Here is a 27,602-nt window from a genome sequence, read left to right on the forward strand (position 1 = left end):
TCCAACTCGAACCTGGTTTTTTTTTTCCCAGTTGGGGGGGGGGGGGGGGAAGAGATAAGTAAATGTGTTATATTATAGAGAAACATTATGTAAGAGGCATTCTCCTAGAACCCCAAACAAAGACGGGAGAAAGCAGAACCCTGCCAAGTAAGACATTCCATCCTAACTAGTTTCCCAATTAGGAATATAAGCCCAATTACAATATGTAACAAACATGTGCTTTGCATCCTTTTAAGTAGGATCATCAACCTCTCCAGGGAACTCAGGTGGTACCATTGCAGCTGGTCTTGCTCCAGGCAAACCCCTGCCATATAATTTGCTGTCTGGTTCTCGTTGTTCCACACTTGCTTAAATTCCTTGTCATGAAGTGGTGCTGCCACCTGCAAGATTCTCTGACTGTACTTGAACTTTCCAAGGCCTTTGAGCAGTCCCATTGATGATACCGATTGCCAACTTAGAGTCCAATTTAATGGAAATATTCACATAGCCTTTTGAGTACAACTTTGAAGCCCTCTAAGATTATAGCATGCAAGCTTCTCCTATGAACTCCCTTTTAAACCTGGAACCAAAATCCCTTCCTCCAATTCCTCCATTGACCCGGACATTTTTGAAACTCCATCTCCTCTTGACTCCTCCCTGTGTGAGACTCCCCACTTCAACCCCTTCTCCTCAAGTGTCAATTCCCCCTCCTATGCCCTTACCCCAATAGTGAAGTTGATGCCCCTACCCCATATGTCTTTGTTGAGAATCACAAAATTGGTAGAATGGCTTATCGATCCATTATCTCAAGCCCTCTATTTATAATTAAGTGGAAAGTAGACTATTACAAGGAATAGAATTTTACGTGAATACAAACTCTAATTTAACTTATATACAAACTCTAATTGTACTCCTAATAGAATCCAACACTCCCCCTCAAGTTGAGGCATAGATATTAGTCATGCCTAACTTGCCTACAATAGGAAGGAAATCTCTTTCTTTCAAACCCTTAGAGAAAACATCTGCTACTTGGTCTCCAGATCTTACAAAGGCATGCGGATAAGCCCTTGTTCCAACTTTCCTTTGACAAAAAACCTGTCAATTTCAATGTGCTTAGTTCGATCATGTTGTACCGGATTATTAGCAATACTAATAGCAGCCTTGTTGTCACAATATAACATCATAGGGTTTGGAACTTGGACTCCAATATCTTGCAGTAAGCCTTTCAACCATTGTAGCTCACAAACTCCACGAACCATAGCTCTATATTCGGCTTCGGTACTAGATAAAGCTACCACATTCTGTTTCTTACTTCTCCAAGTAACTAGATTACCTCCAACAAAGATACAGTAACCTGAAATTGACTTCCTGTCTGAAGATCCAGCCCAATCTGTATCAGTGTATGCTTCTACTTTTAGATTATCAGTGGTGACAAAAGTATTCGTTGTCCAGGAGTTCCCTTTAAATATTGTAGTATTCTGATAACAACCTTCATATGAGCTAAATATGGATCATGCATGAATTGGCTCACTATACCTACAACATAAGCGATGTCTGGCTTGGTGTGGGACAGGTAAATAAGCTTCCTTACCAGCCTTTGGTATCTTCCTTGGGGACATCGGCTAGTAATGACTACCAAGGCCCCCTGCTTCTTTTTTGAATACGCAGGGGTCCAAGGAGCCATTACTCACTGATATCCTCATTTTATTCCTACGCCCTTTGCTCGCGTCAACTCTTTTATCTTTGTTATCTATACGGCACTCGCGCTTCGAGAGTCTAGCCGACCATAGGGATCATAAGTCATATACTTTATGATACGAGAGGAATGTGAAGCACGCTGGAAGTTCACTGGTTCTCCCTCTTTTTCTTTAAGTTTAGCTCTAGCTTCAATAGGGGTATCAACTGCTTTACACCCCAACATTCCCACTTCTGATAATAAATCTAGGACATACTTTCTTTGGGATAGGAATATACCTTTCTTTGATCGAGCCACCTCAATCCCTAAGAAATTCTGTAACTTCCCTAGATCTTTAATTTCAAACTCTCTGCCAAGAAAGTCCTTCAACTTTTGAATTTCTTCACCATCATTCCCTGTGATGACAATATCGTCTACATAGACAATGAGAAGTGTGATGTTAGTATCTGACTTCTTAACAAATAGTGTATGATTAGCATTGCTTTGCTTGTACCCAATAGAAGTCATTGCCTTCAGGAGGTGTCCAAACCAACATCTAGGAGACTGTTTTAACCCATAAATTGACCTCTTCAACCGACAAACTTTCCATGTAGTATTGTCATCGGAGAAACCATGTGGGATTTCCATATAGACCTCTTCTGCTAACTCCCCATGTAAGAAGACATTCTTTACTTCTAGTTGGTGCAAGTTCCAGTCTTTGTTCACAGCTATAGACAACAGAACTCTGACAGTTTTTAGTTTCGCAACAGAGGCAAAGGTCTGCTGATAATCAATCCTATAAGTCTGGGTAAACCCCTTTGTAACTAGTCTAGCTTTCAACTTGTTGATTGATCCATCCATATTTTGTTTAATCACAAATACCCATTTGCAGCCCACTGGTTTTTTTCCTGGAGGAAGTGTAACTAGCTCCCAAGTGTCATTTTTCTTTATTGCTTGCATTTCCTCTACCATAGTTGCTTTCCATCTCTTATCAGCATAGGCTTCATGCCAACTTTTAGGAACAGATATAGATGACATAGAGGATATAAAAGCACGGTAGGAGTCAGACAAAGAGTTATAAGAAACATATTTAGCTATGGGATGTTGAGTATAAGATTTGACCCCTTTTCTAACAGCAATAGGAAGATCAGAAGAAGATACTTAAGGGGAACAGTAGAATCTGATTCTGGATCAGGAGACTGAAGTGATAACTTATCACCTTTCTCCACCTGCTTTAGCCGATTGTATTTCTTCCTTTGGTAAGTCTGTATCTCCTTATTCTGGTAAATCTAGTTTTGAAAGACCCCAACAATGTGTCTTACAGGAGTGGTCTCTCCCTGGCTAGGTTCTTCACATGGTTCAGAAATCGAAGGGGGAGGATTAGAGTCCTCAAGTTATCTGGCCGAAGTTTCCCCCTGGTTAGGAAACTCTTTTGGGACTCTTAAGTTGTGTTGGTGTGTGATAGGAAGATCTAGAGTCGGAAAGAACACCTCTCCTCTAGGACTCTCCCCCTGGAGAGGTGTATTGTAAGGGCAAAACTCATGAAAAATTACATCCATGGATATAATAGTTTTCCTGGAAGGAGGATGATAACATTTGTACCCTTTCTGAGTAGCAGAATACCCCAAAAATATGTAGCGTAGGCCGCGGGGGGCCAACATACTCTGGTGGGCTATGATTTTGGCATAACACACGCATTCAAAAACCTTTGGGGGAATAACAAAAGAAGAGGCTCACTGAAGAATCTCATTAGGACATTTAAAACCAAGTATTCTACTAGGCATCCTATTCATAAGGTAAGAAGCAGTGAGTATAGCATCACTCCAATATTGGTCAGGTACATTCATAGCAATCATAATGGAACGGGTTATCTTTAAGAGATGCCGATTCTTCCTTTCGGCAACCCCATTTTGGGCAGCCGTATCAACACAACTGGTTTGATGTATTATGCCAGAGTCGAGAGATATCTTTGAAATTCACCATCAATATACTTTGTGCCATTGTCATTGTGAAGGATCTTCACAGTGGCATTAAACAGAGTTTTAATCATATTATGAAAATCACGAAAACATCGGAAAACCTCATTTTTTTGTTTTAAAAGATAAATCCATGTAGAATGAGAGTGACAATCAATAAAAGCAACAAAGTACTTATGGCCAGTAATAGACACACGTCGGCAGGGACCCCACGCATCAGTATGAATTAGCATAAAAGGAATAGGTTTTCGATTATAAAGAGAAGGTAAATAAGTAGAACGAGTCTGTTTTGCAAAAATGCAAGCTTCACAAAAAAAATTATCCTCATTACAAGAAGAAACCAAATCAGGAAATATTTTCTTAAAAGTTCCTAGAGGGGGGTGACCTAGCCTACGGTGCCACTGATAAAGGTCTGAGATTACCGAATGGACCGGATTAGAAGATGTAGTCAAAGCAGACACAGATTCTCCAATCGGCTCGAGGAAATAAAGTCCATTGTCTAGTTTACCACGTCCAATCTCCTTCCCCGTGACCAGATCCTGGAAGACATAGTAAGATGGGAAAAGAGTCACTTTACAATTCAAGTCATGTGTAAGACTACTGATAGAGAGCAAGTTAGTAGAGAAAGAGGGAACATGTAAAACTTTAGACAAAGAAAGTGATGGAGAATGCTGAATGGTCCCTTTTCCAGCAATGGAAGAATCGGAGCCATCAGCAATTCGAACTTTATCCTTTCCAGAAGTTGGAGAATATTGTAAGAAACAGGTGGATAAACCTGTCATATGATCTGTGGCTCCTGTATCAATGATCCAAGGAGTAGAAACTAAAGAAGCTTGAAAGCTTGTAAAAGTTTTACCTGAAGTAGCAAGGTAGGAGTTGGTATGGGTAGTAGAAGAAGCAGTGGTCGAGGCTGTACTGGCAGTAGAAGACTGCAGAATACGTCGTAGAGTAGCGAACTCCTGTGAAAAACCAACGTCTGTAGAGGGTGTGGTGGAAACTGTCTCAGAAAGATTAGCCTTTAGTTTTCCCTTTCTTTGTGCTTGTTTTTGCTCAAAATCTGCAGGCTTCCCATGCAGTTTCCAACAATTTGCCTTGGTATGATATGGTTTGTGACAGTGCTCACACTTGACAATCTCCTTAGCCGGATCAGATTTAGTGCGAACAGACTGTAAAGCTGATTTCTCCATAATAGGAGTATGAAGCATGGCTAATCGACGACTTTCCTCACACTGAACAAGAGCATAAGACTGTTCTAGTGTAGGGAAGGGAGAACGACTTAAGACTTGCACTTTGATCTGATCGTACTCCACGTTCAAACTTGCCAAGAAGTCATAGACTCGAATCTTATCAATGTGCTTCTTATAAGTCGCCACATCATCTGCATTAGTGGGGTGATAATCCCCATAATGATCCAACTCTTGCCAAAGAGATCGCAACTCAGCATAATAGTGGGCCACAGTCAGTTCCTTTTGGGTAGTCTCATGAAGCTTCTTTCGTAGCTCATAAACCTATGCATCATTCCCCAACTGTTTATATGTTTCTGTAGTATCCTTCCAGATTTGGGCAGCAGTATCAAGTAACAGGTATCCACGGGCAATATTTGGAATCATGGAATTCAAGAGAAATGACATAATAAGAGAGTCATTCGAGATCCATTTATCCTGTGAAACGCCTGTGGTAGTAGGTTTGATAGTGGTGCCCGTAATGTATCCAACAAGTCCTCTTCCAGCAATAGTCAAGTAAGCAGATCGGGACCAAAATAATTTGTTCCATCAAATCTTACCGAAAGAGGGTGAAGAGTGTGGTAATATTCGAAGCCAATGGAAGCAGGAGTATCATCAATAGTTGTCATGTTGACAAAATTATCTGCAGTTCTTCAGTCTTCACCCTTTCAAAGTAACAGAAATGTCGCAGAATGCAATAGCCAAACAACTCAAACAGATCCTTTTTTCCCTCTCTCTCTCTCTCTCTCTCTCTCTCTCTCTCTCTCTCTAATAGAATAGTAGATTAGAAGAAAGAAAAAAAAAAAAATGGTTCGGCCAAATATGCAGTGGTCTGGTTTGGTTTAAATTTTGGAGAGAACCAAAATATGGTTCGGCCAAGATTTATTGTTTACTCAGTTCAGCCATCGTCATAGCTAGGCTGTCTGATTCGTTTTCTCTTCTTCTTCCTGAAGTCCCAAAGGGTCACCGGGTCTTCTAGTTGATACCTGTGATCAGAATCGGAAGCAAAAGCTGGAGAGATGACGAGAACGAAAGCTAAGGCGAAGGCGATGGTGGCTTCGTGCAGCAGTTTCTCTTCTACTTTTTTTCTGTTACTGTTCTTCTCGAATTGAGGCGGTAGATGCAGCAAGTAGTGACAAGCAGCGGCGATGGTGTTTCTTCTCTTTCTTCTCTTCTTCTTTCCTTTTCTTCTTGGTCTTCCCTAATCGAACCCACTGTAGTGCAGTGGAACTGAAGAACAGTGAAAAAAAGAGATGGGTTGCGATGGGTGCAGCGAAACTGAAGAACCGAAAAAAAACAGAATTGCCAGGAAAAAAAGGCGATGGTTTTTTTTTGAAAAAAAGCAGGGAATTACGATGGGTGGCTTCTGGCTCGGCAAGCTCGGTTGCGACAATGATGGTATAATTGGAGCGGTGATGGTTCTTCTTCTCTTCTTTTTTTTTCCTCTCTTTCAAAGATGAAAAAAAAAGAAGGCGATGGCTGCTTTGAGAGACGTCTCGGTAATGGAGGTAGGTTTTCCTCACCAAGAATTTTTTCTCTTTTTCTTCCCTAATCGAACTTAGGCTCTGATGCCATGTTGAGAAACACGAAATGGTAGAATGGCTTATCGATCCATGATCTCAAGCCCTTTATTTATAATTGAGTGGAAAGTAGACTATTACAAGGAATAGAATTTTACATGAATACATACTCTAATTTAACTAATATACAAACTCTAATTGTACTCCTAATAGAATCCAACAGTCTCAAATGTCTGAGTTCTTTATTTGGAATATTAGAGGCCTCAACTCTCTTGCAAAGTAGGCTGAGGTTAGGAATATCGTCGAGTCCTCTAAAGTCCCCCTTTGTGCCCTTCTTAAAACCCGTGTTCAATTGGAGAATTCCCATCAAATTGCCTAGTTTATAGCCCCCTCTTGGTCTTTCCTCTCTGACTCCTCTTCCATTAATGGTCGTATTTGGATTCTTTGGGATCCATTGAGAGTCCAAGTTTCCCTCCTCAAATCCTCCCTAGCTCATTCATCTCAATATTTTCCATAATCTCTCTCCCCCCTTCCTCCTCTCCATTATATACGGATTCAATCGTGCTGCTAATCGGACTTCCCTTTGGGAGGATATCCGTTCCATTTCTTCTCTCTCCCCTAATCTTCCTTGGGGTATTGGCGGGGATTTCAACATCATCCGTTATTCCCACGAGTGTGTTGGAGGCTCCTCTTCGGATCCCGTCGTTGTTGGAGACTTCAATGCTTGCATTGATGATTTGGGTATCGCCGATCTTTGTTGGTCTGGCCATCTCCTTATTTGGCATAATCATTGCTGGGGTCCGGCTAGGATAGCCGCTAAGCTTGATCGATTTCTAGTTAACGATTCTTGGCTTTCCTCCTTCCCTTCCTCCCATGCCTCCTTCTCTAACTCCTCCCTTTTTGACCATTCCCCTTGTCTTATCCATCTTTCCCCTCCCTCTTCCTTTGGCCCTAAGCCTTTCAAATTTTTTGACATGTGAATATCGACCCCTTCTTGCCTACAGTTCTTGAAGCTTGGGCCAAGCCTGTCCACTGTCACTCTCTCCCTCTTATTGCCTTTGCTAGTAAGCTCCGCAACACCAAGGAAACTTTACGCTCTTGGAACTTGTCTACTTCTGGCAATATCTCTTCCAGAGTTTAATCCTGCCGCTCGAATCTTCACCACATCCAATCTCTCCTGCAAAGTGATCCCTCCAATCCTTCCCTTGCTGATGATGAGAAATCCCTTTCCTCTAATCTTTCCTCCCTCGTTGACTTTGAAGAAAGCTTCCTCTGCCAAAAAGCTAGAATCAAGTGGCTTGAGCTTGGTGATTCCAATTCTGCCTACTTCGATCGATCCCTCAAAGCCCAACATAACTTCAACTCCATCCTTACCCTTATCACTAGCAATGGGACTTGCATTTCCGACCCCTCTAGTATCAAGGACGAGATCGTCTCCTTTTTTTTTTTTGCCTTCTTTCCCTTCCTTCCCTCTCCCCTCTCCCCTCTCCCTCCAATTTCATCAATAAATTCTTAGACCCAACCATCATCAACTCCCTCAGTGCTATTCCCTCCTCGGAAGAGATCCTCTTGGCCATCGGGGCATGGGATTTTTCTTAGCCTTTTGGGATTTCATTAAAGATGACCCTGTTTCGTGCCATCCATAGCTTCTTCTTTAACCCTTCTTAACTCTCATCCATCAACCAAACCTTCCTTTGCCTCATTCCCAAGGAGCAAGGAGCATTCTCTCTCCCTGATTTTTGCCCCATTTCCCTCTGCAACCTTCTCTACAAATTCATCTCTAAGGTCCTAGCGAATAGACTCAAAAAGTCTTTACCTTCTCTTGTGAGCGAAAATCAATCTGCTTTTATCTCGGGCCGTAGTATCACGGATAACGTTCTTCTTTGTGCAAAAATTGTCCGTGGTTTTGATAGATCCACCCACTCCTTGGCCGTGCTCCTTAAGGTAGATCTCCACAAAGCCTTTCACTCTATTCGTTGGGAATTCATCAGCGATATTCTCTCTTCTATGGGTTTCCCCCTCCCTTTATTCATTGGATTGAGACCTGTATCTCCACCCCTCTTTTCTCCATCCTTGCTTATGGCTCCCCGGTTGGATTCTTCCATTCCCGAGTGGGTATTAGGCAAGGATGCCCCCTCTCCCCCAACCGTTTCTCCTTAGCCCTTGAGATCCTCTCGCGCATCCTCCATTCCAAAACTGATCATCTCCTCATTTCTCCCATCCCCAAATGCAAGTCCCTAAAAAATCTTACCCACCTCGCCTTTTGGGATGATCTCATGATCTTCTCTGAAGTGGACCACCTTTCCATTTCTTCCATCCTCTTGGCTCTCTCGCTTTTTGAACCCCTCTCGGGTCTTCGCGTCAATCTTGACAAATCCACTCTCTTTCTCTCCGGTATCCCCTATCAGCTTCGTGCCTCCCTTCTTCAGCTCTCGGGCTTCAAGCTCGGCTCTTTTCCTGTGGTTTGCCTTGGCCTTCCTTTCATCCCTGGTAGGCTCACTCGCTACCACTGTCTCCTTATGCTCGATCATATCCGTAAGAAGCTTTAGCTCTAGAAGGGCAAGCTTTTATCATTTGCTGGAAGGGTGGTTCTCATCCGCTCAGTCCTCCAATCTTCCTATCTCTAGTGGTGTGGAGTTTTCTCCATCCCCAAATCATCAATCCAAGCAATGGAATCCCTGTTTTGTGCCTTCCTATGGAAAGGGCAGGAATCCTCTTGTTTTATCCATCCGGTTAGTTAGTCGACCCTCTGTTCAGTCCTACCTCTGAAGGAGGCCTGGGTATTCGCCGGATCTTTGATGTTAACATGACTTGCCTTCTCAAACTCATATGGAAAATTGCCTCAAAGCATGATTACATTTGGGTTAAGTGGGTTTATTCATACTCCTCCGATCCGACTCCTTCTGGATTGCCTTAATGCCGTCTAATCCTTCATGGGTCTGGAGAAAAATTCTCTTGCTATGCCCCTGCGCCATCTTTGCTATCTCCACTTCCATTGCTTTTGATACTTCCACTTCCTTCTGGCTTGACCTGTGGCATCCGTTGGGAATTCTCTTCAATTATTTTAGTCCCTGTGCTGTCTATGACACCCATATCCCCAAATCCGCGCTCCTGTCTTCTTTCATCTTGACTGACACTTGGTCCTGATACCCCTCGCCATTCTCACATAGGTTTAGGAGCCTCTACCCCCTGTCCCTAGTTCCTCATATGACACCACAGTTTGGTTGCCTTCCCCCACCAAAACCTTTTCCACTTCCTTAGCTTGGAACCTCCTCCGACCCCTTGGACCCCTTTGGTCTGGTTCAAAAGCTTCATCCCCCGTCACTCCCTAACCCTTTGGAGAGCCCTTAACCTTGCTCTCCCCACCCAATCCTTCTTTATCAGCCGCCATATCCTAGTCAGCCCTAGTTGTATCCTTTGTTGAAATGGTTTGGAAGATCTAGATCACCTCTTTTTTTCTTGCCCTTCTCCAGATTGCTCTGGGGGAAAGCCCTAGCCTCCATTTGGTCCTGTTCAAGGCGTTCCTTCTGGTTTTCTCGGGATTGGCCTTGGATTTTGAGAAATTTTGCTGGAACCTCCATTTGCGATCAGATTGGTAAGCTAGTGTACTCTGCCTTTATCCATCACCTTTGGTGGGAGCGCAATCTTAGAAGATAGACTTCCGAATCCCGCTCTATAGATAGGATTTGAAACACCATCTATTTTGATGTTTCTTCTAGGCTATTAGCCATTCCCCATCCCCCTGTTGATGATTCCCAAGGAATAGGCTAATTGTTGTTTCCTGGGGCCTTAGCTCTTCTGCTTAAAGACCTTGCATTTTTGTTTCCTTGTCGTTAATATATTATTTATTCATCCAAAAAAAAAAAAAAAAAAAGATTATAGCATGCATTTCAATTGATAGCACTAGCAGCTCTTCCTGCAAAAGCTAAGACATGCTTTCCTGTAGAAGATTTAATAACTCCCCCAAAGGTGGCTGCCAAATTTGCTAGGGCTCCATCACAGTCTAATGCTATCATGTGCTATGGAGGCCCAACCTAGTAGCAAGCTCTTGGCACACTTTTACTCAAGTCTACTTGTGTATTCCACTGTTCCGCCATATAAGGAAACTTAGCATTCCTCTTGCAAGCAGTATGTAAGTTGCCACTGGTTGCTCTTTAGAGCTGATTTTATTTCTAAAGACCCATTTGTTCCTCTCAGTCCGTTGGTGCTGAATTGATGCAAAAAAAGGGCTTACCCTAGCCACACCCCAATTTTCTTCTTGGATCTGAACTGTCACCTCCTCCATAAAAAGGCTTCATTTGCTGATAGCATTACCCTTCTTTCATCTGTAAGCTTTTTAAAAATACAGCCCCTACCCCAAAACACTGTGGGAACATTCGAGATGCTTTCTGCTTTCTACTCCTGCCCAACAAAAGCAACAGTTTTGCTGCACTGGCATGTTTCTTCTAATCAAATCGCTTCTCCAGGACATCTCTAGCCGGTGGAAGGATTGCCTAGGGATATTTTTACCAAACTGCACTGCCCCTTCCATCAATCCAGCACTTGTGCTCTCTGCCGAATGGAGTCCCAGGCTCACTTGGTAGTAAACAGCCTGATGGAGGACCAGTGGCCTAGGGTTGCTGCAAGCAGCCCATGTCACTGCCAAGCAGCATGGTTCGACAAGAGGGGCAGTCCATGTTGAGCCAACTGGGTCTAGTTACACTCAGAATTCATTTGGAGTCCAACTCTTTCTTTGATTTGTTACTTGAGTCAGTATATGTTAAAGTCAAGAAGCAGTCCTTAGGAGTTCTATTTAAAATAGAAGTCCTTTTAGTCTTCGCTTTTGAAGTTTAGTCCTAGTCGGAGTATTTTCATAAAGGCTATAAATACACAGTCTAATGCTTGTATCAGAGAGATTTTATGAATACAATTGTTGAGAATTTTGTTGCCGGAATTTTGTTGCCGGAGAGTTCAAGGTGTCCAGTAAGTTTTTTACTTTTTAGTGTTTCAATTAGAACAAATTCTCCTTCAGCAGACTGCTGGTCTGCCTTCACGTGATTCCTTCATCTCCATTCCAGCCCCTCCATATTTGATAAGTAACCATTTAGTTCATCCCATTTCCCTTCTCATACCATCCTCCTTATTTTTCCCTTGCATTTTCAGACTTTTCTAGAGGCATATAATTCAAGGTCATCTATTCCCTTGGATTTTCAAACCTTCTAGAGGCATATAACAGTAATCCTAGGCTGCCTTTGGTCCTGAGTCAGGGCCAGAATATTTTGGCCCTAACCCACCCTCAAGGCCAAAATCTTGAGCCCCGTCCCTGTTTGGGCTCAGGGCGAAACAAGGCGGGTCAGGGCCAACAAGGAAACTTGCACCCCTAATAGGGATTATAAATGTAGAGGTTACATGTATGAGGAAGATGTTGACGAAGATGCCTGCACCAAAGTTTTTATGGGTGGTTATAGAGAAAAGAGAGAAAGGTATGGTCACACCAAGAAATCCAGGTATGAAAATCCAATATATGATAGGTACGAAGGTGAAGAAAGGCCACATCGAGAAAGACCCCACCTTCATGCACCACCTGCTTTGGAAGAGCACATTAGGTCTGACTTCATAGGAGGATATGACCAGAGGAGACAAGAAGAATACCTCCCATCTAGAGCAGCAACATCCCCTGTATTGGAGACCAATATCAGAACAATTGTCATATTTGAGCCCTTAGTAATGGGATTGGTAACAAAGAGAAAAATAAAGTGGATGCTCGCGTGGAAAGTCTCAAACAAGGCAAAAGAAGCTTGTGCTATCATAGAAAGATCAAAGGAGTGTATAGCTAAAGGGATCAGGGTAAATTGTGATAAGGGAAAAGAGGTAGCAGTTAAAGCTCCAATGGTGGAAATTAAAGACGAAGTCAAGCCCACCCAGCCCATAGAAGAGCTGCTGCCCATGTCAGTGAAAGTAATTTTAGAAGAGACCATTAAAGACAGCAAGGCTAGAAAATGGAAGATGATGAGACTCATGCCCTCAATGTAAAGGTTGCCATAGTTGAAGATGGTGCTACAAAGGCTTTCAAGGGCATGGTCGAAGCAATAGCACCAGCTGCAGATGTGATCAAAGAAGGCCTCAAGAGCATGACTGCTTGATTTTGAGCATGAACATGTTGAAGTTGTTGTCGCCGTGGTTCTTGAAGAACTCCTAGAGTTGAAGACTTCATTCCTAGTGGTCGTACATTGTGTGAGTTTTGCCTAGTAATGGTACAAGCTGCTACACAGATGTTACTCCCCTCAAACCACTACAAAATCCAAGGCATGGAAGAAAATTCAACCAAAATTGTCGAAATTTCGGTCAAAATGTCTGCAAAAGCACAACTCGAAACAAAATACAGTAGTAGGAACACGAAATGTATTATATCGTGTCGTATAGACCGATATTTCGGTAGATATGACACGATATTTCGGTTGATACCGAAATGACACCTACGTAGTTATAAAAATCACCATTTTCGGTCGTCATTTCTACCCAAATCGAGCGATATCGCCTCTTACATTTCAACCCTATTTTGAACCTTTTTTTTTAAATTTTTTTATTTCTCTTGCTTTCATCCCTCTTTTCACTTATTTTTACTACTCCATTTCATTCAAACACTAGATTTGCTCCTCCATTTGTGGATTTTCTCAAATCTTGCAAGGTGAGTAACCAACTTCCTCATTTTTTTATTTTTGTTTTGTTTGTGCCTTAAATATTCTTGGATTGCTTTCAAATTTAAGTATGTTTACTTTAAAGTGTTGATCTATGAATTTGTAGTGTCAAAACTAATTTTTTATTCTTCCAACTATTTTTTTATTTTTCTGTTATTAAAAATTATTTTGTAAATTATGTATATTGCTTAAAATGTATGTGTATAGTAGATGTATGAGCTTCAAATTAATGTATGTGAGAGTTGAGACACCATATTTCTGTGATGGCGTTGAATCAATTTTTTTCTTCTGTTAATTATCTATTTTTACTATATTTAATATATATTTAAATAATTTAACAAATATTTAAATATTAAAAAAAAACTGTTAGCCGTTAGGAAACCTTATGGTTATGGTGTCCCTCCCACTATCACCTATCGGAGTTAGCCACTGGAACCTTATTGTCAGTATGGACCTTATGCTGACAACCAGGGGGCTCCTTCATTTGTTGAGTAGATCTTTCACTCTATACCACAGGCACCACCAGCCTTTCCATTTGTAGTTTAGCCAGTTCCTTATCCGGAAATTCAGAACTTCCCACTATCAGGAAATCTTAGGCATGTGGATGAGGCCATGTGCAGAGCTTGCAGTTGCCGACTACGTCGACAACTATATGGGGCAAACATCATAGTACTTGTATTGTCCTTTGTATGGGGTGCAAACGGCAGAGGGAGACATGGAGTAGAGTAGATTTGTAATTGGTAACATTCTCGCTTCTTCTCATATGTAGTATAATACTTGGATGTTACATTTTCAATGGATTTTTTGGTAAACTAGTTGTTCTATAGTGTTTATTATGCTTGAAATAGGTAGTATGCAAGAATCCAAATCATTTTGAGTCCATATAAGGCCCAAAATTGAAGTTTCAGTTTCTAGAAAAAAGTGTCCAGTTTCAACTGAAATTTCGACCGAAACATCGAAATTTCGGCCTTTTGCAAGGTTGAATTCTTGTTTCAGTCGAATTTTCTTCCTTGATCCAAGGATGAATTTTTTCAAGATGGGAAGAGTGGATTTAGGACCAGTGGCCTAGGGTTGCTACCCAGCAGCCCACGGCACTGCCAAGCAGCATGGTTCAACTACAGGGGCATTTATGTCATTTTGGAAAGTCCAAGTCGAGCCCAGCTAGGTCTAGTCATAGTCAATTTTATTTGGAGCCCAGCTCTGTCTTTGATTTGTTATTTGACTCAGTCTATGTTAAGTTCAGAAGCAGTCCTATTCTAGTTAGACGTTCCATTAAAAATAGAAGCCTTTGTAGTTTTTGCTTTTGGAGTCCTAGTAGGAGTTATTCAATAAAGACTATAAATACACAGCCCCATGCTTGTAAGTTGTAACAGGAGAGATTTGATGAGAAAAATTATTGGGAATTTTGTTGTGTGTGAGGTCAAGGTGTTGAGTAGAGTTTTTAGGGTTTCAATTAGAAGGAATTCTCCTAGAGGCCCAGAATTCAAGGTCAGATTTACGCAAATTTAACCATTAGATCTGCCCCAAACTTTAGGAACCTTAACCCCCAACCCTAGCGACCTTCCATCCCAATTTCAGCCCATCAGACCAACCAAACCCTAGTCTAAGCCCTAAACTCCCAAACCATATTCTAAACCTGATTCCATTGCTGCCCAAAATTCCCAAACCCTATCCTAAACGCTGATTCCTTGCTGCCCTAGATTCCCAAACCCTAACCCCAAAACTGTGGAGCCCTCTTTTGGACCTAGGGCTAGGGTTGGTTTTGATGCGATCCTGGAAGAAGTGGCCCTCATTCACTTGAGGCTACATCACAGCCCTATTGCTGTCTCTTTTTATACCACTAGATCTACATGGTCCTAGTTCAGCCTACTCACCCAGGGCAACATCCACCAGGTTAGTTCACTGTCTTGTGCAGCTCCTCCACCCACCATCTCCATATGTTGAGAACCTGCATCAAATTTGATTTTGTTCCCATATCAGTTGATCAATACGCCTCTAGGGTGCCAGTTATCTGGCCACATAGGAGTTCCCTGCCCATCTCTAATGAAGTTCTAGAAAAGAGACTCCACTGTATCCCTATATTTCAGCACCTTCCTCCAGACTGAAGAGCAACTGGGAATCAGCTTTGCCATTCAAATAGAGTCCTGTTTAAGGTACTTGCTGTACACCTAATGGGCCCGGAGGATGGCTGTAATTGAGTATAGGAGCACAGTGATCCGTATCAAGGTTATACGACCTTGTACTAGGGAGTGGTGTCCAGTGGAGAGTTTAGTCATGGCTTCTTATGTGAAGTTTTAACTATTGAGAGGTGAATAATTGCTTGGAGATTCTTTAAAAGCTTGCCAGTTTCCACACAAATAATTCTGGTGTGAGGGTTAGGATGAATGAGACTGGAGGCCATTGTTCATGATTATTATGACTTGATGAGTTCCTTTGAATGAAATGGAGGTGCAGAAAGGTACATCTTGTGGGGGATGGAAATGTTTACATGGATGCTTTCAAACTAAAACGTATTGTCATTGGAGAAACTGAAGACAAGAGTGATAAGCTTGGAAAGATTTTCTGACTGCACAGTGCCTACTAAACTTATTTGTTATATTTCACTAGATTCCAGTGATCCAAAGTTCAGAATAAATGTGAATGATGCATTCATCTGTAGTGTGGTGCCCTTAACTAACACTTGTTTCCTTCTGCTGCTGCTTCTCCATTAATTTTCTTTTCTCTAATTAATCTCCCAATGGTTTTTATTACCCTACTTAGAAACAGATCTAGTACTTTTTGTCTGTTGGACATCCAACTTATTTTTTTTTCTTTTTGAGTTGGATTTCATATATGTATGCTTGAATGTTACAAATCTGACCTCTCAGGCGCCCTATTGAAGAAATATTGAAGCTTTTGCCTGGACCACATTTGGAGTCGAAGAGAGTGAGCACATTCTTTCTATGTTAATTTATAATGGGGTTGTCAATTGTGTTGCCTTTGGAAAATCTAATAGCTCTTCTTATTTTCTTCTTTACAGGGTGGATATTCAAGTGGTTCATCAATTGATGCTACACCAGGCATGCCGGGAATTTGGACAAGTATGAATCAATGACTGATACTTAAAAAGTAGACTTCAGATGCAACTACTTTTTAGAATTGTTTAAGAATATATTTTTCTTGTTTTAAAGTTGCTGCAAATATGAGAGCATAGAATGCTGAATTTCAATTTTACAAAATCTATAACTAGGAATCCGTACAGCAACTCAGCCCCATTAAATGGGGTTTGCTACATGAACATTTGTAGTTCAACCTCTTACCACCCAAAAAAAAAAAAAAAAAGGAAAAGAAAAGAAAAAGAAGATGAAGAAACATTTGCTGTCCAATCAGCTTTGTTCAAACTCATACTTTATAGAAGGCCTAAGCATTGCAAGTTTTTTGTCACCACTTATCCTATTGCTCATTTTAAATCATTGATGCAGATCCAGCACCGATTTTGACTATTTTCCTATGACATAAACCTTGGGTTGATAGATATGAGTGTTGAGCCTTTGTTCCATAGGTTTATATGGACAGGACCTATCCTAAGGGCCCAAAAATTGAGTGTTTAGGCTAAATATGGAAATAGTTTAATTAATTGGCTATGTTGAGCCTTCATTCCATAGTCTTGCGTGGTCATGTTGGCCTATTCTATGGGTCCAAAAGTTGACGTCTAGGCGGAGTACAAAAGTAGCTTAATTAATTGGTTAACTTACGTAAACTCTGCCGAACTTAAGTTATAGGGGTAGAATTCTCTTTTCTTATGTTTTATTTCAGTTTCTAAGTGTCTAAGTTAGCTAGGATTTAAGAGTCCTGTTCAAATTGAAACTGGAGGTAAGAGTCAAACATGCCTGCAGCCACAAAGTACATATTCAAACTGGCAATCACACCTCTGTTTGCAGATACTAGGAAATGGACAGACTAGTTTATTAGTCTACAGTTTAGCCATATATATAATACTCATAAACCCTTAGACATTCACACAATAGTTATATCCATAACTCAAAGCAATCAACAACCACTCTCTGATCTGCCATTGACTAGAAAAATTAAAAACTCTCAAGCCAGTGAACTTCATTCAACAAGCTGCAAATGAAAATTTAATCTATCAGTGTTTATTTCTAGTTCGTGGGACAACTATAAGCTTTAATCTATTAACTAACCAAGGCACCAAGCCCAACTCTCACTACCCTAAACTACTCTGCTTCCAACTTAAACCCATACAATTTAAGCTGATAAACCATGTCCGTACGACCCATAACATGTTCAACCAATTCAGTCCCACACTTCATTCATCAAACCAACATCAGTCCTACATTTTTATGCTCGCAAATAAAATAGTTACATATGTAGGTTAAGTAATTTTTATAACTTATGTCATCCAGTTAGCTGAACATGTCAAGTCTCTATGAAATTCATTCAATGCTAAGAAGGTTTTGTATTTACAACCTCTTTTAGCACTTCTTCAAACTCTTAAATTCTCATGGGTAGCTGAAGTGACATGCCATAAAGCATTCTTTGTATTTATAATTCCATAAGGGGTATATCTTGTACCAAGAAATAAACTTAATATTATTATTCACGCATTAAAGAAAAATAAAAGCCTTGTACTTTCTTCTTAATCTTCCCACCAGGAAAGATATTTTACTTCTCGTTGCTTAGAGGTTGAGGTGCCTGCTAATCAAAAAGAAAAGAATGCTTTAGCTTTCTACAGTACAGTTTTAGAGATCAATAGGGAGAAAGAAAAAAGGGTGAATCAAAGCACTGGATAAAGGTGCCCTGGCTATAGTAAATATCAAGTGGATTTGGTAGGGGAAAAAGACAGAATAGAGGAATGCAGAATTAGATGCTGTATACCTGGAGTTGTTGCAGAAGTGGAGCCATTAAGGCCAGCTTAAGAAATTCTTACTGATTGGAGCTCAATCGGAAATCTTGTTGGTTCCTTCTCTTTTGCTTCTGAAGTAATCAAAATAAATAAAAGAATATATAAACTCATCAAAAATATAAGAACATGGATACCTTTCACAAGGACAGGGACTAGGGGAAGGTTTATTTGATAAAAAAGAGAAGCAGATGAAGAAGATATGAATGCTGCAAGATGAATGTTCGTTGAGACTAGCCCAAGTCGACTTTAAGAACAGGGTCATCGGAGATAGAGAAGATGAAGAACCAGGAGGATCCCTGGCCACTAGTGTTGAAGAAGCACTAAGAGGGGTTTTGTAGGCTTGTTAGGAACCCAAAATTCAAGCAATGGAAATGCTACTGCTGAACTTCAAGTTCGATAAGTTGATTAAGATTTGATTGGAAATTAATTGACAATGCTGGAAATTGAAGGATAAAGTTATAGAACTCACGACAGGTGCAAGTCCTCCCAACTCCAACAGATTCAACTCTTCACTCAATACTCCAAGAAGAGTCCGGATGCTCAACCCCGACGGGTAGACAATTGTGCTCCCCTCACACCCTTCTAACACCCTTCTACCACACATTCAGTAGGGGCCTGCGTCAAACATTGATAATATTGGATCATAACTAGCCCCTCTCCTAAATGTGTGGTGAAAAGGTGCGAAGGGAGTACAATCCTTTACTCGTTGGAGTTGAGGATTCTAATGCACAATCTACCTGTCGGGGTTGAGGATCCCAACTCCTCGAAGAACTCCCTTACCCCATCTCCTCTTCCCCTTAATCGGAATTGCTCTCCAGTGCCCAACCGTTTCTCCACTCAGCCAACCCAGCTGTCCTCACCTCATAAACTTTCTAGAAGGCCCATTCTGCCCCCATCAAGTGTAAACCCATTTCATTAATGTTCTACCAAGGCTTCTTATGTTTAGAATGCCAAATTTCATGAATACCCCTCTCTAAAAGTTTTAACCTAAACCCATATTTGCCCCAAAGTTTGCTTAAAAAAAAAGACGCAACAACTCAAAAAGTGTTTCTTGAAGCGAAAGTTTCCATAAATTTCAATTTATGTTTTAAAATCACCAAAAACTAAACAGTTTTGTCAAATGGTTCTCGATTGATTCTTTTTGTTTCTCGAAGCAAGAAACACCAGAAACTGCTTTCTGGTGGGTTATCAAACAGGTCCTTAGTCTTAATTACTCGTTGAACTGTATCATCTATCTAGCGGAATGATATTTTCCTTTCGATTTGTTCAGGGTATATTTTGAAAACCTTCTTAATGAAAGTTAGTCATCTTGTTCAACATTGAATTTTTTTTTTTTTTTTTTTTGGTTGCGGGTTGGGGGGGGGGGAGCATCTGCCCCTGAATTTATACACAATTTAATGACATGTGCATGTGCGACATATTTGGACGATAGGGTGCTAGATAATCGTATCAGGCTTCTTTATAAGATATCTAAACTGTATACTGATTTTCTTTTGGTAGATTATGATCATTTATTTTTCATCCTTGCTTAATTTTTTCGTCTGGAATGGGCTCCCTCTATTCTTTAGCTTCTATGCATCAAATATCTGATATTGGTTATCAACTCTGTCTGGGACAACTCAACTTACTTCAACTGAGTTTCATGCTGAAGCCCTTTTTTGCTCCCTTGGTCTCTGTGATATGCAGGGTAGCACATGGGCAGCGCTCTCTTGTACTGGTTGTATTTATTGGAGGAGTAACATTTGCAGAGATATCTGCTCTTCGTTTTCTTAGTGCTCAGGTACAAATTACCACATGTCAATTTATAACAGGCATCTCATTAATTGTACCATTTGCGGACATTTATAACAGGCATCTCATTAATTGTACCATTTGCTGACTGTGTCAGATGTGTTCAGTCCAAGGTAGCTTCATGTTATCTACCCGTAACTTCATGTTGTTATCTCCCTGTAAGATTATCAGTTCCAAATTGAAGGAACTGACACAGCTAGCTTAGGCCTAAACTCACCATTCAAAAATTGGTGAGGAAAACATGAATGGCTTTGGCCTTGAATCTATTATGACCTTGAATAGAGCTGATTGGGAGGCAAGGCTACCGAAAGTGTCCTTCCAGTCGAGAACCTTTCGGTAATTTGCCAATTATACTTGTTTGCCAGGACAATTGAGTCCATTATTTTTACAATAGATTGTCCAATCTCTTCCTGGTAATCTTTAATGACATGCCACAATTACTCTACTTTGTGCTTCACAGGAAGGAATGGCATATGACTTCATTGTTGGGACAACAAAAATGGTAAACGGTCGGTCGTTAGTTGAGACATTCATAGACAACATGGGCTGAACAGTGGGGAGAAGAATGTTAGTCCACATAATCCTTGACCAGTGATCTTAAATAGCTATTCCGTCAGAATATTCATACTTGGGACTGATTTGCCAGCTTGTGAAATGGAGGCTCGACCGCAATATCTGGCACGGGAACCTTAACAAGGTGCTGACTGGCTGGGTGCTCCATGTGGGTGTCAGAATGTTTTGTACAAATGATGAACTGTGATGCATGTATCTCTATCAAGAGAATGAACAATTTTGGATGCGTTATTTTAGCTACTTCTTCCCATTTCAGTGTGATTATTCCTATGTTTTGGGTGGATTTTTGTGTGATTATTTTGAGAAATTGGATTTGTCAATAAATCACTACATTTCAATGAGAAAGATTTGTCAAATGTTTGAAATAAGCAGTCAAAATACCCTTCTGTCCCGAGAGTGCAGTTTTCTCTGCAATGAGTAATTCATCTCCAGTACTGTTTTCTTCTGTGCTACTTGCAGCCCCGTCCACCAGTTTCCCCTTCAACCCCGCTTCACTATCGGAGAGTGCCGTCTGTTTTTTCCTTCTGGTTTTATGGCATCATTGTCGGGTACAAATGCCCCCAAGACAGGCAAATATTCTGTTGGTAGATGATGAACAAGAACAGGCCATGACCTTCCCTCTGAAGAACACTCTTGCGGGGAAGATAATGGAAGGGAAAAGGTACAGAACTCAAGCAGTTACTGAAGCGTTGATAAAAGGATGGGCCATCATGAAGAAGGTCGACGAGGTAATCCCCTATGCAAAACATATTCATCTCTTCCACTTCAACTTCCACCATGAGAAGGATCTAAAGAACGACAAGAAGGAATCCCCAATATGTTGATTTTAGAAAGGTGGAATTCCTTGGAGCAATGGCAGTTTGCTACTACGGATTTATGGATCTAGCTTCATGATGTCCCATAGGAATTAGCTACTCCTAAACTAGCCATTCAGCTAAGGAAAGATTTTGGGGAATCTAAGGTATGAAAGATTCCCTATACCATATATACTGTGTTTTTTATGGTGTTATTGGCCATGATGAGAGCCATTGTAAGAAGAAACCATGCACAAAGAATCACATGGATGTCACAAAGATGAAATGTGCGAGGAGTTTATCACAGGGAGATTCAGAGCAAATACAAGGGGAAATCCTCCAACCATTAGACTGATAGAAGCGGCCGTGGCAACCTTTTTAGTCCCCGGAGCGAGAGAAGAAAGTAGCCGAGCACTTCTACGAATCCTAGCTAGTATCAAATCAAATCATGATCCTCCACCCCACAACCTCTGCTCCACAACACCCTTTGCAGGGTCCGATAGCCAAGCACACTCATTCTCCCTCAACTGAATCACAGATGGTCCCCATGTCACGCCAACTTCTCATTCCCTCGCTAGACAACCAAGGCAACCCAAATTAGTTTAGTCACATCCCCCCGGCCAGTACCCTAATTGCAATACCCGGAGGTGTAATCCACAACCTCGAAGATCAATTCTCAACAATCATCCTCCCACATAGTAGAATAATAAAATCAAGAGCAAAGATAAATCACTGTATAAATGTAATTAAAGAAACAATCAATGTTGGATCTCAGAAGGATCTCAAATCAATAATCAGAATGTGGAAAAATGATACCAATATAGAATTAGAGTATAGCAGAAAAAAATAAACTCTAAAATCAATGCGGAAGGTAAATCAAATTTGAAGTATTTTAATTGAATAAGCTAAAGAAGTCTAAGAATAAATTCTTCTTCTTCTCCTTGGGCTTGTATACTTGCATCTGAGGATTCACATCTAGCTCATGCTTCTAATGGCGAACCAGACGATGTCTATCATTATTAATGGGTGCCGTCATAGTAGTCCAGACTGGTACTCAGGTCGTACCATGACCCACTATCTTCTCCCACTGTTTCCGTAGCTGCATCATATAGGGAAGAGTCTTCACACAAGAGCTTAGGATCTCTTCCTCACCTGCATAGTCATCTAACAAAGTTGTCCCCAAGGGTGAGTTCAAAAGAACTCAACAAGTAATTCAAATACAAATAACCATTACAATAAATATTCAAGTACAAAGCATGATGCAAGATGATATGAGACAATGTGCAAGTATGCATATAACTCTAACATATGCTAATCTCTAGTGGCAGACACGTATTAAGAAAGAACACCATACTCCTCTGGGCAGTCTCAATCACTCTCCCTCACGGCTCTTAAGCACGTCTTTTGGGTTCTCTGTGGTAGTTGGGTCAAGGCATCCATCTCAGACATTCACCATGGCGGGGGTTTAGGTCACCACTCTCTCACTCCACCATTGGTATGAGTATTGGTGTGTGTCGTGTTATACCTAACCCAATGTACGTCATCTACTGAGTCATATAAATCTCGAGGTCAGATACTTCCCTTCCATGCCCCTGGTAGTCCGTTCCAATATCTTTCCCCCTAGAGTCATCGTATCCTATGGCTCCAACCAACTCAGATTATGGACTCTTAACCCTATTGGTCATCCACATATAATAAACGAGAAGCTCTCATGTCCTCTCACGGGTTGTCTATCGGTTTTGAGTGCCTATGAGCCCAGGTTTATTATGTGCAACCCTACCAATGAATGACCCCCATAATGTGATTATGTCCTCTCACGGATCAAATACTGGTCTTGAGCACCCATAATCCCCATTGCTGCCACGGGTCACTCGTCCTCAATACCCACGCCGATAGGGTGAGATATGACAGGGTTTCCTAGCTAAACGCATCTAGATAAGTCTTAAGTATGCCATCCAATAATTATGGGAAGTGCCAAGGGGCACCATAAGAAAGCGTCCCATACCACCGCCACTGATGTCTCGAGACAGAAACACCAAAAGGGCATTCCCCATTCCACAATCACAACCTAGACAATCATATCGCAATATGATTCAAAAAATAACATCATATCATGATTCATTTGCATTCCAAGCATTCACATTCATAACAGATATGCAAATCATATAATGAATAACATACTGAAATTACAAAGGCATAACTATCATGAACAAGTCCTAAAAACAGTAAATAAGATCATGCTCTCAAAATAAAAAGTAAATCATGTTATTTTTAAGTAAACATCCTTAGCTTATGTTCGATTCAAAATCTTTGGAGAATAGATTGAAGGATAGGTTCAGAGCTGCAAAAAAAAAAAAAAAAAAAACCCCTAATCATACAAGGATTAAGTATTAAGAATAAACCCTAAAGGATCGAAGATGAAACGGGGTCAAAACAGGGCAACTTGCTGTCACTAGGGGTGTCAACGGTGTGGTTTGGAGCGGTTTCGGGCCGGGCCTAACGGTTTCGGGCTGAAAAACCTCCAGCCCAAATCAGCCCATTTAAAAGATAACGGTTTCGGTGCGGTTTCGGTTTGGTGCGGTTTCGGTTCGGGTTGACTAACGGTTTGGCCTAATGGTTTGGATTCGGTTTGGCTAGCAGTCTGGACTAAAATTAAAAATCAATATTGAAATTTATTTTTATTTTTTCCTCAACTCCAAATCCTAGTTTCTCACACACAAAACTACAAAAGATAGAGGATGAAGACTCCAAGTAGATCCAACGATAAGTGATGGCATAGCTTGATCCAAACCACCCTCCACCCTCAAAAAATAAAGAATTTAGATTTTTCTATCATGTGTAAACGGTGAAACAACGTTAACGATTAAGATTAAGACATAAGAGTTAAGAGTTATCACTTAAGACTTTTAAATTTTAAAATAATAAAACTAAATGAAATTTGAAAATTAAAAAGTTAATGATTAAGATTAAGAGTTAAGAGTTAAGAGTTATCAATTAAGACTTTTAAATTTTAAAATAATAAAACTAAATAAAATTTGAAATTTAAAAGTTAAAACTTAAAACTAAACGTAAACATGTTAACCCTCAACTCTCAACGTCTCAAACTCAAGTCTCAACGTCTCAAAACACCGAAATTCATGGATCATTAATTACATTTGAACAATACAAATTTTTTTTATAATTATATTTAATATTTTAATTTTATTTATGTAAAAGACTAACGGGAGGGCAGGGGGAAAAAGGAACAACGCCAAAACCCAGGTTGAAAATTGACACCCCTAACCCTTTTGTTGCTTGGGGCAACCAAGGCAGTTTACCAAGCCTTCCCAGTATAGACAATAAAACTTAGATTTGATTAGAAACTCATCGTTTGAGTTCCAAACACTCCAAAATTAATAAGAAAACTCTGGAATAATAATAAGAGACTATCTAACATGAACTAGGCATCAAACATGGTCAACGGAATAAAAATATAATGGATCACATACTAGGATTAATCCGCATATTTCACAAATAGACTAGAGTGAATGGGGATTCACTTTAGGACTTAGAAAACAATATATCAAGGTCTTAAATTAATTTAGAAATAAATCTAGCATGGATTAGAAATCAATAAAATAAAAAGAGAATACAATCATGATGGTCGTGCTAGGCTCTTACCGAAATCACACCGTGATGTTCACTGAAGGAATAGAGTGAATGGGGATTCACTCTAAGATTATGAGGATGAAGAAGTAGGCTGTTACAGTAGCATAAAATCTTCCTCACAATCACAACAATGGGGAATCAATTGAGAGAATAGATCTAGAAGGAATGAGAGTGTTCGCTAAAACCTTGAAGCAGAAGATTCGTCGAGCGAAAAATCTCACAGATGCTTGGGGATCTTCCTTGGCCTTGGAGAGAGGGATCGAGGTTTCTTTTCACATTCTCTAACAACTTAATGACAAAGTGGCTCGAATTAGATCAAAGTTTGAATATAGGGCTTCGGAAACCTAATTTCCAAAAAGTTCCAAAACTGTCCCAGGACTGATTGGTTGCTCGGGGTGACCAAGGCAAGCTACCAACCTATACCTTCTTTGGAAAATTTGCATTTTGGTCCCCGAAAGCCCTAATCTCCTCCTAGGTCATTTTCCAAGTTTTAAAAGGGGCTTACCTGGTTCTATAGGACCTTCCACTTGTGTCAACACTGCACTTATGATCTATCTACCAAGTCCATCATCATTCAAGTTGCATTTTCTTCCAAAATCAGATAAGGTTTCTAACATAGGATCATCACCATCCACTTCCATTGGTTCCAAGTCTGATCCAATGGGTTCAAATGGGTTGGCCCACAATTGTCTTCTTCCTTCACTTCGGGTCTTTAGACCTACAATATAAATATCCGGGTTAAGGTTGTGAAGGATTTCACAAGTTCTCTGTCGACCATGTAAACCTTGCGACCACCTTTCCCATCATCAATCCCAATACACATCAACCAACATACTATCCGGGCCACAGTTTTTTCCAAACCATGTCCTCCTCGGTTTTCCTACCCCCATAGAACCACTTGCCACCTCACCTTTTTCCCTACCCTTCGCATTTTACTCAATTGCCCTTTGTGTCCCCAAACCCTAATGAAACTCAACATACAAGTATGTCCATTTTATTGTAGATTTAGCTCCTACAACATCAAATGTTGCAACGCCCAGAGCTTGCCTCCAATATCCTCTAGTTGCTACACTGGTTGTCAAGGTCTCCTTGTCCTCTCCCACCACTCTAGTCCCACCCAACCTTTTTACTCAACATACTTAACCTCCTAACCCGACCCAAGCAAAACCGATCACCTTTTTACCCACAAACATTCCCGCACCACCTATCCAGTTCTAGCTTCACCACCCAATGAGACTTTGGCCCCCAAAAAATTCAAAAATAAGAGATTCGGGTATGTATCCATAAAACAGGACCATCAAACTAGCGGGAACCCTCCGCCCCCCAACTCTCTTCCCCACCTGATACCCCAACATCTCCTCCCAACCCTATGAAGCATGGCTGACCCCTACTGCTAATTCCCATGAATCATGATTCTCAATGTGCCTTTGTAATGGAGGAGCCCATGGAGAATAGCATCACTCAACTCCACAGGTAGCAAGGAAAATAATTAGTTGGAATGCTCAGGGAATAGGGAATGCTACTTGTGGTTTTTGAAGAATTTAATGGAAAAGGATTCCTTGGATATCATTTTTATCATGTAAGCTAGAAAACTTCAAAATTAAATGCAAAAGTTGGGTGACTTCAAAGATGGCAAGTTCTTTTCAAATAACTCCAACAAGTGGTCTCTCACTCTTTTGGAAATCCTATTTACAAATTAAGATTTTATTTGCAAGTAATGGAAATATCGATACAAAGGTTACCATTTTGGATGATCTTCTATTCTTTACAACCTTCGTCTATGGCGATCCTCTTAAAGCAAATTGGCATTTAGTCTAGGAGAAGCTTGAGCAACCGGGAGCACACAGACAAAGACCTGGACTTGTATAGGGGATTTGAACACTCACTGGGTTGGAGAGAAAAAACTACTGGAGTTCAAAACAGATCCTGTGATTGCAACAAATTTCAAACAATGATGAATTCATGTAAATTGCTCTTTAGGGCCCTATGCACCTGGTCAAACAAAAGAAAAGGCAAAGAAACCATTTGAATTGGACTGGATAGGGGAATGTGCAATTTAGAGTGGTGATTGATACATCCAGAAGCTATTTTCTTTGTTCAAATGGCTCTAGGTTCGGATCCTGTACCAATTTTGGTGGACTTTGAAGGCAGAATTACAAAAAGGAAAAGGCCTTACAGCTTTGAGAGTGCATGGTTAAGGCACCCAAAATGTTAATCACTAGCTAATGAGGTCTAGAGTAAAAATTTGTAGGGATATATAGCCTCTTAGATGTGTAGGAAATTGTCTTGGTAGGTCAAATTCAAGAAATGGAATAAGGAAAATTTTGGAAACATTCAAGATAACATCTAGAAATATTCAAGGGAATTAGAATCACTACAGAGGCAACCTGAACGCCTTTACTCTCAAAAGAAGGTAAACCAACTTGATGATTTGTTGTCTGAAGAAATATCTCTACAAGAGCAACTTTGGTTAAAAGAATCCAGGATCTCATGGTTAAATGGAGGGGATAGCAATGCTACATTTTTTTTCACTCCACCACATTTCAAAGAAGGCAATCCAACAAGATATTAAAGTTCAAAAAACCAGAGGGTGGTTGGACAACGGATCATAAGGAGATAGTCAACATCCTTAGTGCTCACTTTACCTTGGCCTTTTAGTCTGAACCGATAGACCCAATGGCTCTCAACCAAGTCCTTTACTCAATCTAACCTTCTACAACAATGGAGATGAATCACAAATTGCTTATGGCACTATCGGTGGAGGAGATTAAGCAAGCCGTTTTCTCAATGGGGCCACTAAAGGCCCCCGGTCTAGATGGGCATCCACCTATTTTCTTTCAGAA

At 40.6% G+C, this 27,602-nt stretch overlaps 1 protein-coding gene across 1 annotated transcript in view; it reads left to right on the forward strand.

Moving 5' to 3' along the window:
* Positions 1-21,086, forward strand: part of LOC148999591 (vacuolar protein-sorting-associated protein 33 homolog) — a 56,417-nt gene extending 35,331 nt beyond the window's left edge. The window contains 5 exon segments of the mRNA XM_089139691.1: positions 15,918-15,975; positions 16,070-16,109; positions 16,112-16,130; positions 19,640-19,733; positions 20,205-21,086. Coding sequence (XP_088995817.1) covers positions 15,918-15,975; positions 16,070-16,109; positions 16,112-16,130; positions 19,640-19,733; positions 20,205-20,294 — 301 coding nt within the window. The 3' untranslated portion in view covers positions 20,295-21,086.
* The last annotated feature ends 6,516 nt before the right edge of the window (positions 21,087-27,602 follow it).

Source organism: Hakea prostrata, chromosome 11 (assembly GCF_041222555.1).
Source record: "Hakea prostrata isolate BN-2017 chromosome 11, UWA_Hpros_2, whole genome shotgun sequence".
Lineage (NCBI taxonomy): Eukaryota > Viridiplantae > Streptophyta > Magnoliopsida > Proteales > Proteaceae > Hakea > Hakea prostrata.